At 56.5% G+C, this 11,686-nt stretch overlaps 2 protein-coding genes across 5 annotated transcripts in view; both read right to left on the bottom strand.

The window, feature by feature from the left end:
- Positions 1–208: 208 nt before the first annotated feature.
- STOML2 (stomatin like 2) lies at positions 209–7,510 on the bottom strand. Of its 2 annotated transcripts, none has more exons than XM_058043718.1 (10): positions 7,434–7,510; positions 5,581–5,733; positions 5,205–5,304; positions 4,182–4,240; positions 3,827–3,928; positions 3,103–3,237; positions 1,835–1,979; positions 1,459–1,538; positions 1,120–1,248; positions 209–476 (listed from the first exon to the last, which is right to left on the bottom strand). In XM_058043718.1, exons 1-10 carry the CDS (start codon positions 7,482–7,484, stop codon positions 345–347), a joined length of 1,086 nt encoding a protein of 361 aa, XP_057899701.1. In that variant the 5' UTR covers positions 7,485–7,510; the 3' UTR covers positions 209–344. The 2 variants fall into 2 exon arrangements, with proteins under 2 accessions (XP_057899701.1, XP_057899702.1); XM_058043719.1 differs by lacking the exon at positions 7,434–7,510 and adding an exon at positions 7,025–7,078.
- Positions 7,511–7,733: 223 nt separating this feature from the next.
- The window catches only part of ATOSB (atos homolog B), a 38,670-nt gene continuing 34,717 nt past the window's right edge, over positions 7,734–11,686 (bottom strand). For all 3 annotated transcript variants that reach the window (XM_058043673.1, XM_058043674.1, XM_058043675.1), the window contains exons 6-10: positions 11,458–11,554; positions 10,871–11,029; positions 10,438–10,506; positions 9,770–9,975; positions 7,734–9,474 (exon numbers count right to left, since the gene is read on the bottom strand). In XM_058043673.1, coding sequence (XP_057899656.1) covers positions 9,321–9,474; positions 9,770–9,975; positions 10,438–10,506; positions 10,871–11,029; positions 11,458–11,554 — 685 coding nt within the window. In that variant the 3' untranslated portion in view covers positions 7,734–9,320. The remainder of the gene's footprint in view (positions 9,475–9,769; positions 9,976–10,437; positions 10,507–10,870; positions 11,030–11,457; positions 11,555–11,686) is intronic.

Below are 11,686 nucleotides of genomic sequence, written 5' to 3'. Positions count from 1 at the left end.
GAGCCTGATCCACAACCTCCCAGAACAACCTATGCCAGCGCCTCACCATCCTCACAGGAAGAATTTTTTCATTATATCTAATTTTTCACTCTTGTATGTTACTGCATGTCCATGGGAGATCCCAGCAGGAGCCTGTTGAGGAGGGATGCCTGACCCCCTTTGGCATCGAATGCTGGGGTCAGGCACCCAAGCACAAGAGAACATGCTGCAGCAGCACTGTTACCATTTATTACATGATTTAAATCCAATACAAAATAGGGACTAAGGGAACAAGAGCGGCTGCCTGCAGCAGAACAGGACTGCTGGCAGGCCTCAGGAGAGGGTATGAGATCCTTCCAGCCCTGTTAGCTGGAGCTGCCCTGTTCTGCCTTCAGCACCTCCGTGGCAGAAGAGTGGGAGTCCTCGTGGGCTGGAGGCATGTCATCTTGGGTCTTCACAGCTTGTGGCTTGGTCAGTGTGGTGTAGATCCCCAGGGCCTGGAGGGAATTACACAGTCATAAGGAGGGAAGAAGAGGGGGCCAGGCCCCAGCAAGATTCACTTGGGTGACAGCAAGAACAGCTTGGGCTGGAAGGGGCCTTAAAGATCCTTTTTCACATCCCTCCACACCCCACACTGGAGCAGGTTGCTGAGAGCCCCATTCCACCTGTCCTGGACACTTGCCAGGATGGGGCATCCACAGCTTCTCTGGGCAACCTTGCCAGGGCCTCACCATCCTCATAGGGAAGAATTTCTTTCTAAAATCTAATCTCAACCTACTAATTCAGTTTAAAGCCATTCCTCCTCATCCTATCATCATTGTAAAGCATCTCTCCACCTTCCTTGATAGCCCCTTCTAGGTACTGGAAAGTATTACAATGTCTCTCTGTAGCCTTCTCTTCCCCAGGCTGAACAATCCAACTCCCTCAGCCTTTCTTCATAGCAGAGCTGCTCCATCCACCTTGGTGGCCTCCTCTGGGCTCAGTCCAGCAGGTCCCTGTGGTTCCTATGCTGGGAGCCCAGGGCTGGATGCAGGGCTCCAGGTGGGTCTCAGCAGAGCAGAGCAGAGGGGCAGAATCCCCTCCCTGCCCTGCTGCCCACGGGGCTCTGGGTGCAGCCCAGGACACGTGGGCTGCACTGACCTGTGCGACCATGTTGGTGACATCGCCGGTGTTGGCGGGCAGCAGAACGGTGTTGGAGTCTTTGGCAATCTTGGAGAAAGCGTTCACGTACTGCTCCGCCACAGACAGGGAGGCAGCAGCATTGCCGTGCTGGGGACACAGAGACAAGTCACGTGCCACCAAGAGCTCATCCCTGCCTGTGTCCCCAGCCCACACCAGTCCAGCAAAGCCCCTCACTCCCTGCTGCTGCCAAAGGTGCCAGGGAGTGTCCAGGAGAAAGCCAGGTGCCACCCTGCCCGCAGTTTGACCTCCCCCAGTGCCAGGACCAAAGCAGTGGCTGCTCCAGGTAGCCATACTCACCTGCTGTGCCAGAGCAGCTGCTAGGAGCTGAATTGCCTCGGCCTTGGCTCTGGCCTTGACCAGCATGGCATTGGCTTCTCCTGCAATGAACCACAGCGGAGTGCACATCAGGGTCACAAGAGAGCACTTGCAAGGACTGAATCCCAACCATTTCAGGGAGAGAATCAAGACAATTTCAATGCATGCATGGTTGTCTTTTCGCCAACAGCTGCACTGCCAGGGCAGCAACATCAACTGGAGCTGAGCCTGAGGCCCCAGCAGGGAAGGATCAGAGAGGCTGAGGAAGCCTGGCTCGCAGTAACACATTCTCTCCCCTGTAGCACCACCCCTCAGTCCACAGGGCTACAGAAACCCATGCTTTAGCCCCAGGCAGTACCAGCAGCTTTGTTGATTTGTTCGGCCTTCTCAGCTTCTGATGCCAAGATCTGGGCCTGCTTCTGGCCTTCAGCCACGTTGATAGCTGATTCCCTTGTCCCCTCTGACTCCAGCACTGTTGCTCGCTTCCGTCGTTCTGCCTCCACCTGGGAACACAGGTCAGACACCAGCCTGCCATGGCTGTGCTGGGGAAATCCCATCTGTGGGGCAAGGATATGCTCCTCTGTTCTGCTGGGGGAAGCATGGCTTAGCAAAGCACAAAAATACAGCTACAGAACACTGTGTGGTCTCGGTAAGGCTGGTTCTGCTCCTCATGCCACACAGCCCTTCCCAGCCCCATTCCCACCTAAGTTGCGTCCCCCTCCTCCTTTTCCAGCCCAAATATCTGGTGTCCAGCTTTTCTCAAGGGGAGAACTTCAGCTCTGAGATTTGCTTCTCCACAGAGCCCAGTAGGGATTTTAAAGGGACCTGGCAGGGCTTGTTATGTGGCACGCAGGTGCCACTACTACAAAAATTATGACAGGAGTTACTTAATCAGGGGCTGTATGTCTGCAGCCAAAGTGCCCTCCTGATGTAAGGGCTGGGTGCTGCCAGCTCTGGACAGGTAACAATAATAAACCATAGCCTGTATCAGCAATAGTGTGGCCAGCAGGACCAGGAATGTGATAACGTCCTTGTACTCAGCACTGGTGAGGCCACGCTTTGAGTCCTGTGTCCAGTTCTAGGCACCTCAAGAGGGACACTGAGGTGCTGGAGCATCCACAGAAGAGCAATGGAGCTGGGGAAGATTTGGAGCACAAGTCTGATGAGGAGCCATTGAGAGAGCTGGGGTTGTTTAGTCTGGACAAGAGGAGACAAGGTCCTGAGAGGAGACCTTATCACTCTCTACAACTACCTGGAAGGAGGTTACAGTCACACAGGGGTTGGCCTCTTCTCCCAGAGAGTCAGCAACAGGATGAGAAGACACACTCTCAAGGAACACGAGGGGAGGTTTAGGTTGGACATTAGGAAGAACTTCTTCACAGAAAGGGTGATTAGACACTGGAATGGGCTACCAGAGAAGTGGCAGTGATACTGTTCATGGAGATTTTTAAGCAGACTGGACATTGCACTTGATGCTATAGTCTGGTTGACAAGGTAGTGTTTGATCATAGGGTGGACTTAATGATCTGAAGTCTTTTCCAACATTACTGATTCTGTGATTCTGTAATGCAACATGGAAGAGGAGGCATCCCTCTTGTTCCAGACCTCCCTCCCAGAGAGCCTCACCTGCATCTGCATGGACTCCTTCACACGTGGGGGCACATGGATGTCCTTGATCTCGTAGCGTAGACACCGGATGCCCCAGCAGTCTGAAGCCTGGTTGATGGCATCCACAATGCTGGCATTGAGGGACTCCCGCTCCTGGATGGCACAAAAGAAATGGCAGAGAGCATGAGAGAGGTGTCAGGAGGGAAACAGACACCTCCCTCAGAGACCAAGCTCCGCCAGAAAAAAAAATCTCCACAGGTTTCAGGAAGTGTTAGGCGCTTCCAGCAGCTGTGGAAGGGGTCACATCCCTAGGGAGAGCAGGGCCCCACACTGAAGCTGCTGGGATACAATATCTGGTATACATCTGCATACACGAGAATGCCACCAACTCCAGTTTCTTCCCAGCAAGTGCAGTACAAGGATTACAGTACCCCATGACACAGGTCAGGGATATTCATCACTGGGGCTGAGTAAAGAGTCACTGACTCAAGAAAGGCAGCTGGACCAGCTGGGTCTGGACACATACCACCCATCATCCCCTCCAAATAACGCAGGGCAGGGCAAAAAATAGCTCCTGTTAAAAAAACAACTGAAAGAAGACCCATCTCCAAGGATTCACCAATAGGTCAACTGAAACAGAAGCCATAAGCTCTCTAAGCAAAGGGCATTTTGATGTTAAGCACATCAGCTTGGCCATGCAGGCTCTCCTGGGATTTTGGGAGACACTGTCTCCCCAGCTCACCCGGAAGACTCTGTCAAGGGAAAGCTTGCCAAGTTCAGATCTCATGGTAGTCTGGGCCAGCTGGGTCACTGCGTACTCAGGATCTTCCACCCCATAGCTGGCCTGAAGAGCAGAAGCACAAAACAGAGTGGATAGGGATGCCAAGAGGGACCCTGAACAAGACAGGAGAGACAAACAGCGCTAAAGCGAGAAACCTGCCAGACACCCCTGCTGAAAACATGGAGTCTGGAGCCTTGGGAAGAGTCAGAGTGCTCAGCCCACCTGCCAGGCAGGACACAGAGGCTGGAGCACACATTTTGGGAAGCAGGGAGCGGGCAGAGCCAGGAGAAAGGTGCCCAAGGGGCAGGGATGGTACCTTGTAGGGATCCATAACCCGCAAGTAGAGCACACCATCGATCTGCAGGGTGACGTTATCTGTCAGGAGAGAACAACAGAACCTGTTGACTGAAGCAGCACAAACAAGACACAGAAACCCCCTCTTCCACAGCACAGCTGGGCAGGTTCATCCTTTTTCACCCTGACATAGCTACATGGCACAGAAGAGGATTGGCTGAAATAGATCTTCTTATCTAAAGGCTTTGCAAAAAGGACCTTACGTTCCCTGGACAACACTGTGATGTTTTAATACACAACAGGTCTTGATTTTCCCAACAGAAGCATTTCACACTGTAGCTCTTGTAAATAAAGACTTAAGGAGGAAAAAACCAAAATAAACCACTTTAAACTGGAAATATAACAGAGCTGTCCATTAACATCACATCCATTAATCTGTTCTAAAATGGTTTTAACAGAAACAGAATTTTCTTTTGTGGTTCAATACAGAAAAACGCCTGAAAAATTTCTTTCTGGCGAGGTGCATTCAACTCAGCAAGAAGGGGCAGCTGCAGCCCAGAGGGAGCAGATGGAACCTCCTAGGCTGCCCCCAGTCACAACAGCCTTCCAGTACCTAAAGAGAGCTGGAGAGGGCCTTTTCACATGGATATGGAGGAATGGGACACGGGGGAAGGCCCTTAAGCTGATGGAGGAGAGGCTTAAATGTTAGGAAGAAGTTCTTTACTGTGAGGGTGGTGATGCACTGAAGTAAGTTGCCCAGATAAGCTGTGGATGTGCCATCCCTGGAAGTGTTCAAGGCCAGGCTGGACAGGGCTTTGAGCAGCCCAGCCGAGTGGAATGTGTCCCCTGCCCATGGTATGGGGGCTGGAACGAGACAAACTTTAAGGTCCTTTCTAACCCAAATCATTCAGTGATCTTGTGATTTTAAGGCCAAGGGACAGGGCTGAGTGCAGGAGCTTGGGACAATTCCACTCATCCTCATTGTCCCTTGCTCACCCCAGATGCAGCAGAAGGAAAGGGGCAGGACACGGAAGCTGTTCCTCACCCAGTGTCACAGCTGACTGCTCTGGGACATTAATGACAATTTCTTTGAGACTCTGGACGTAACGAATCCGATCCAGGAGAGGGATGAGGAAGTTCAGACCCTGGGAAAAGGGTGGGATTAGATGGCTGATAGAGTAGAGAGAGTCATGCAAACAAAGCCCATGCCACACACTGCAAACATGTTTTACACACAAGGAATTTCAGTTACTCAGTGCTTTTAACACCCCACCAAGGAAAATTACTCCACAGGCAGCCAAAAGGATTTCAGCCTGGGAAACTGAGCCCACCACCCCTCTTGGATCCTCGTGCAAAGGACGCGCCTCGCTACAGCTTTAGGAACCTGCTGAATCCAGAAGGGGAGAAAAGCTGCTCCTTACAGGCTCGAGGATTCGGTGGAACTTGCCCATCCTCTCCACCACCCAGGCCTCCTGCTGTGGCACAAAGAGCACCCCGATGTTCATGGGCAGCCCGGAGTTCCAGCGGCACGGAGCTGGGGCCAGCCGTGCCACACGCTTCAGCTGCTGGGTATGCTGAGGGAAGGACACGGAGCAGGGCTGAGACCAGCTGCTGGCACCTCAGAGCCCAGCTCCACGCCTGATACCCCCTCTGGGCTCTGACCAGGAGACCAGGGCAGGAGACAATGCCTCAAACAAGCCCATGCTGTAAGGGTGCTCCCACAGGGATGAGGCCTGGTGCCAGGGACAGACTTCTCCACTGGTGCAGGGAGCTCACTCCCCTGCCAGAGCTTTCTGCACATCTCCATTCCTCTCTCATTCCACTCACCCTGGAGTGGGGAATAAAGCCTCCCTCCAACCATAAGGCCAATGAAGGTGTGTGCATGTGGGTCTCTTCTGCTCCACTCAGCCCCTATAACCCATTCAGGCCCACTCCCCCACCTCCGTCCCAGGCCACCCCTTCCCAACAACCTGTCCCTCCAAAGTTCTGGGTGCCTCCAGGGCTTCCCACAAAGGCTGTTTTGTCCGAGCATTCCTCACCCTTCTCCCCATGGACCTTCACTCACACAGCTTCCCTCAACCTCCCCCCATCCCAACCCAGCTCACACCTCCACAGCCCCACACATACACTTCTCCTACAATCCAGACCCACTCCCCATGTTCAGCCACCCCCCTCTGGCCCTCCCCATAACCATTTGTCCACAGTCTCCTTCACAATGCCCTCCCTGTACCCCAATCCCTGCCCAGTTCACCCCCACCATCCCAGCACTTCTGCAGACCCCCAAGACCCCCCCAAAGACCCTTCTCTCTCAGTCCCCCTCATACCTCGACTTGTCCTCTGCACCCCTCCTCCTCACACCTCCTTCTCTGCCCGGCTCCTCTCCATGCACAGTGTCCCCTAAACCCTCAACACCATCACCCCACTGAACCCCACGCCCTGAGTCATTTCCTCACTCATTTGTCCTCTGCACTACACTCCTCTCCCTCCTTACTCTCTATCCCTGTGCATCCCCCTGCCCACACCCCAGCTCTTCCCAGCCCCAAACACTCCCCCACTGACCAGCCTCCCTCTCTGTACCCGTCTGTTCTCTACATCACCTCCCCGCCCTTCACCTCTATCCCCGCCCGGCTCTCCCCAGTCCCCCCGCTGTCCCCGCTCAATCCCCAAACGCAGTGCCCACTGCCCACCGCACCGTACCCCTTCCCCCGTCCCTGCCCAGCTCTCCCCACCGAGCCCCCACACTGCCAGCCCTTCACCCCAAACACCGACACCGAGCTCCCCCCGACTCCCTCTCAGCCGCCCGTACCCATTTATTTTTTTCACCCCGCCACGCCCACACAGCCCTATTCCTGCCCAGCTCCTCACCACCACTCCAGCGTCTTCCCGGAGCCCCAACACCACAGACCGCCTCTATCTCCTCAATCCCTCGAAACTCATTTGCCCACAGCCCCCTGTGACCCACACCCCCAATCCCTGCACAGCTCCTCCTCACTTCCTTCTTGGACCCGCGAAACCACCACCGCCACTGAACGCCACCTGCGACCCCCGTGCCCGTCCGTCCTCTGTGTCCCCCCTCACCGCTTTACCCCATCCCGGCCCAGTTTCCCCTCAGCACTTCTCAGACCCCCAGCACCATTCCCCTCATCCTGGTGCCCCCAGTCCAATCCCTTCTCCCGGCCCCTCCAGCATCCGCTACCCGGACCTTCTCCACGTGGGCACCCCTCGAACGAGGAGTTCTCCCCGTTCCCTCCCCACCTGCCCTCGTTCCCCGCACCTGCAGCAGCCCGAGGCCGGGCCGGGCCCGGATCCCCGCCCGCGACAGCATCGCCCCCTCCGCCCGCCCCGCTCGGCGCCGCCGCTCCACACTCCCGAAAGGCCCCTGCGCCGCGCCGCTTCCGGCTGCGCCGCCCGGATCGGTCCCCCCGGCTCCTCTGGCCGCGGCCCCCGGTTCCGCCCGCCCGGCTGCCCGCGATTCTGCACCGCCCCCATCAGGGCGCGGCAGCCCCGGTCTCGTTCTGGAGCTCCAAACGGATGTTTATTAAATTAGAAACGAACACGAAAAGTACCGGCACGGCCTTCGCGAGAGGGCTAGCCCCGGTGACCTGGGGGCGAGGGGGACTCCGGTGTCATGGCAGTCCCCGAAAGCCGCTGGCCAGGGCAGTGGGGGAGCGGCCCCCGGTGTGAGGGGGGTTCAGATCCACGGCTTGGGGGATCCAGGGCTCCGGTGTGAGGGGAGTTTAGGCCCCCAGTGTGGTGTATGGGCAGGTTCAGGCTTCTAACCCCAGTGCAGCAGGGCCGGAGCTGCTCGGCCGCCCCCGGGCAGGGCAGGGCAGGGCAGGACCTCGCCCCCACAGCCCCAGTCCCGGCCCATCCCCACACTGAGCCCCCGCGCTCGGGTCTCAGCCCCAGCGGCGGGAGCTGATGTGCCTGTCCCTCTTTTGTTCTCTCTGACAGAGGGGCTGAGGATCCCCGCAGCCTGGGCTAGCAGGGGAGCCTTGCCGAGACCCTCAGAGGACAGAGAGATGATACAGACAGGGAATGTGCAAGCTTGTTTTACCCTTGGCCCTGTCCCTCTGACTGCCCCAGTCAGGATTCTTCCAGTCCTGCTCCTGAGGAACCAGCCCAAGTCCCAGAGTCTGATTTCCTCTGTTGCTTCCCCGTTTCCCCATTTTTCTAAGCTGGGGCTCCTGACCATCCTCCAACTCCTGATCACCCTGCGGGCAGACCCTGCCCAAAGCTGGCTCCGGCATGGGATTCCATGGGATTCACTCCACACCCACAGACAGTGCAAAGTTCCTTTTTTTTTTTTTTTTTGGCAATCTTCTCAGATTCACAGCTCACGTGCTCTGGAGGCTCTTGCCCAGAGGGCTATCCCCATATTCCTGCAAAGAGCTCCAGGTCCCCATCCACGTGGCAGCTGTGTCTCTTACCTTCAGGAACCTGGCAGTGGCCACTCCCTTGATAGCCATAGGTCTCTTGGGTTCTAGCTTACCCTACAAGACTCAGAAGATAAGCACAGGCCTCTCCAAGCTGCTTGAAGTTGGGCTGGCCCTGCAAAGCTGGTGCCAGTGAGTCTCAGCCTGTCAGTGGGCTTTTAATACACCTCTGATCTGGGAGCACTGGGTCACTGTCCCTTCCATCGGCTGAGGCTTCCCTGTCCCTAATCACCCTCACAGTCCCCACAGCCCTGCCTGAACACAGGCAGCCTGGTACAGGCAGGGCTGAGGGAAAACAAACACAGCACCTCTGATCCTCTGCACCAGCCTCCTCTGTGCTCCCAGCAACAATAAATACTAATAAATACAAACTCTTACACACTTTCTGCTCCCAGACCCGAGACCAGTGTGGGAGGTCTCACTCACAGCTCCAGTCCATCTCTTCACTCCCACCCACCCACCTCAGCCAACAGCCAAGTCTCCAAGCTGGGAGCAGTGCCAGCAGAAGGCTTGGGCATGTCCCTGGAGTGCCGGGGCTGCTCCTCAGCCCCTGCCCCTCTTGGTGAACCGCCCTGGGTGATCCCAGCCCTGCTGCAGAGTATGGTGTCCATGCTGGTCGGGAGGGTGGGTGATATCTCAAAGCAGTGCTTGCTGGCCCTTTTCTCTCCCCTAAGTGCTGGGCTGGAGGCTCCCCAGTGGCCCTGGGGGGCAGGGAGTGAAGGAGGTCAGGCCCGGGGTGAGTAGCAGGGGTTCCGCGGCATCTCTATGAAGGATTTCAGTTCGTAGGGGATCCCCGAATCCACCTCGATCGACTTGCGGGAGAAAAGCAGCCGAATGTCGTCGTGAAGGTAGATCTTCCCTGACTTGGAGCTGTGAAACCTGCGTGGAGACAAGCAGGACAGAGGGACCTCAGGCTCCCCAGGTAAGGGCAGGGCATCCTCAGTGAGGGCACAACCCCCTTGACTACTTTGGCCCCTGGCCAATGTGGCCACCCTCTGATTGCCTTCAGAGGGACAGAGACAGCTGCCCTTGGGCAGGGTGGCAGCTCCAATCTCCTCAAAGGAGCAGCTGCTCCTCGCCAGTCTCTCCTCCTGTCTGGCAGGCTTGGGACAAGACAAGAGAGGAGCGCAGGGATGACCTTGGGGCAGGTGCCCATCGCCCCGGCATGCTTTACCTTAGATGCATCAGGTAGCAGAGGACCCTGCGGGGTGGGCTGGTGCCCAGTGGGTCACTGGGGGCCACTGTGGGCCCCTCTTCCTCCCCCACGGGCACCAGGAAGATGCGATGGCGTAGGAAGGTCATGTGGTTGGCCGGCATGTCCTGGAAGTCGTATGTCACCAAGAACATCTTCACCACAGTCTTGTTGGGGTTAAATAAGGTCTGGGGGCAGAGGGGTAGGGGGTGAGACTGAGAAGGATGCAGGGCAGAGATGGGGCATCTGGGAGCAGAAACTGCTGGACCAAGAATCCAGAAAGCCCCACACAAATCCTAGAGGGCTTAGCCTGAGTGCCATAGCTCTTTCCACTCACCCTCACACCTGTGCTCCTCTTCTATCACATCCCATTCCCACTGCACATACACACTTTTCTGCCAAAACCCTCACACACCCTTCCTTCTCTGATTCTCCCATCACCTTGTCTCCTTGACAGCACCCTAGCTACCCTCTGCTCCCCTCTGCTATGCTGTCCTCCTGACCATGTAACCTCTCTGCAGGAGACACCCCTTCCAGCTGCTGCCCTGCCTACAACAGCATGGAGCATTGCCCCCCTACCCCCAGCAGGGCAACCAGAGCCCAACCAGCCCCATCCCCACAGTGCTAGTGCAGGCCAGGGAATGACTCACCACTTGGATGGTTCCAGCTTTGGGGACACTGTAACCCTTCTTTCCCAAGGCCTCCAAGTCAATCACTCCCTGGGGCAAAATAAACAGCATGTGAGAGAGGGGAAAGCCTAGGGAAAGCTGGGAACCAGCATGGGCCTGAGACTCCCTTGCTGGGAACACTTGGTACAAGTCAACAAGAAGACCCCCAGCTCAGCCCCTTTGCAAACCAGGAGAAGAAACAGAGAGGTGGTGACAAAAGAGGTGATGACAATGGCAACCATGAAGCAGCAGAGCCTGGGTATGTTCCCTCTTCTTTCCCTTTTCTGGGTTAAAGACTGCTCCTGGCACAGGCAGCCATCTCCTTTAACAGGAGGTTACTGGAGCCACCCTCTACAGCCAGGGGTTGCCCCAGGGTGTCAGGGTACAGCCCCCCCAGCTCCCCACATCCATGTACCAGGAAAGGCGAGGGCACACTGTGTTCAGAGATGTCGAAGTAGGTGACGTCGACAGGCAGGGTGACATGCTGGGGACAGTAGGAGCCACTGGCACCAATCTCTGCCGTGAAACCCTCGATCCTCCCCGATGGTGCAAAGCGCCCCTTCAGGATGGACTCCTGAGAGGGAGGGAAGCGTTAGGGAATCTCAAACACCAGCCCTACCCCCTGCCTCAATGCTCCAGGTGAAGTCATCCCCATCTTCACTGCACCCAGCTGACTGCTTGCCCTTGTGTGCCCAGAGACCTCATTCTGAGACAGATCCACCCTGAACTGCTGGAATAACACCAACCATCTAACAAGGAGAAGCAGTGAGAGTGCCTTGGCTCAGCCCCCACAGCACCTATCTCAGCAGGTTCCACCCAAGGATCTGCTGGCTGAGCCATGCTGCTGGTGGGGCTGTGTGGTGGCGACTGCAGGCCAGGCCTTTTGGGGACAATCAGCCCAGTCTCACACCACAGCTCCCATCAGGTGCAGCCTCTCACTCATTGCTAGCCCTGCATGCAGTCCCCAGGACCCACCTTCCCCCAGCAGAAAGGCACCCTTACCTCAAAGTTGCCCAGCAGAGCGTGGCTGACAGTGGTGGTGGCCCAGGGCACTGTGGGGGACCTGGTACCCCTCCGGAGGCTGGTCCGGAGATGTCGCCTTGGAGTGAGGAGAGAAGACTGTTGTTGGACTGAAGAGCACACAGCCCTGGGTTGTTCATGTCTCTGGGAATGTGGATCCCTCTCCAGGTCCCCCATACCTTTGCTATAGGTTGAATCCACTTTCCTACAT

The sequence above is a fragment of the Melospiza georgiana genome, chromosome Z, assembly GCF_028018845.1.
Source record: "Melospiza georgiana isolate bMelGeo1 chromosome Z, bMelGeo1.pri, whole genome shotgun sequence".
Lineage (NCBI taxonomy): Eukaryota > Metazoa > Chordata > Aves > Passeriformes > Passerellidae > Melospiza > Melospiza georgiana.
This window is presented reverse-complemented; position numbering and strand designations above follow the sequence as displayed.

Bases quoted from the DNA above. Each gene is read 5' to 3' on its own strand.
- STOML2 (XM_058043718.1), bottom strand. From the start codon at position 7,484: ATGCTGTCGCGGGCGGGGATCCGGGCCCGGCCCGGCCTCGGGCTGCTG. The intron at 5,305-5,580 runs GTAAGGAGCAGC...CCCTTTTCCCAG, and splicing joins TCCACCGAATCCTCGAGCCT to GGTCTGAACTTCCTCATCCC. The intron at 1,539-1,834 runs GTACTGCCTGGG...GGTTCATTGCAG, and splicing joins ACAAATCAACAAAGCTGCTG to GAGAAGCCAATGCCATGCTG.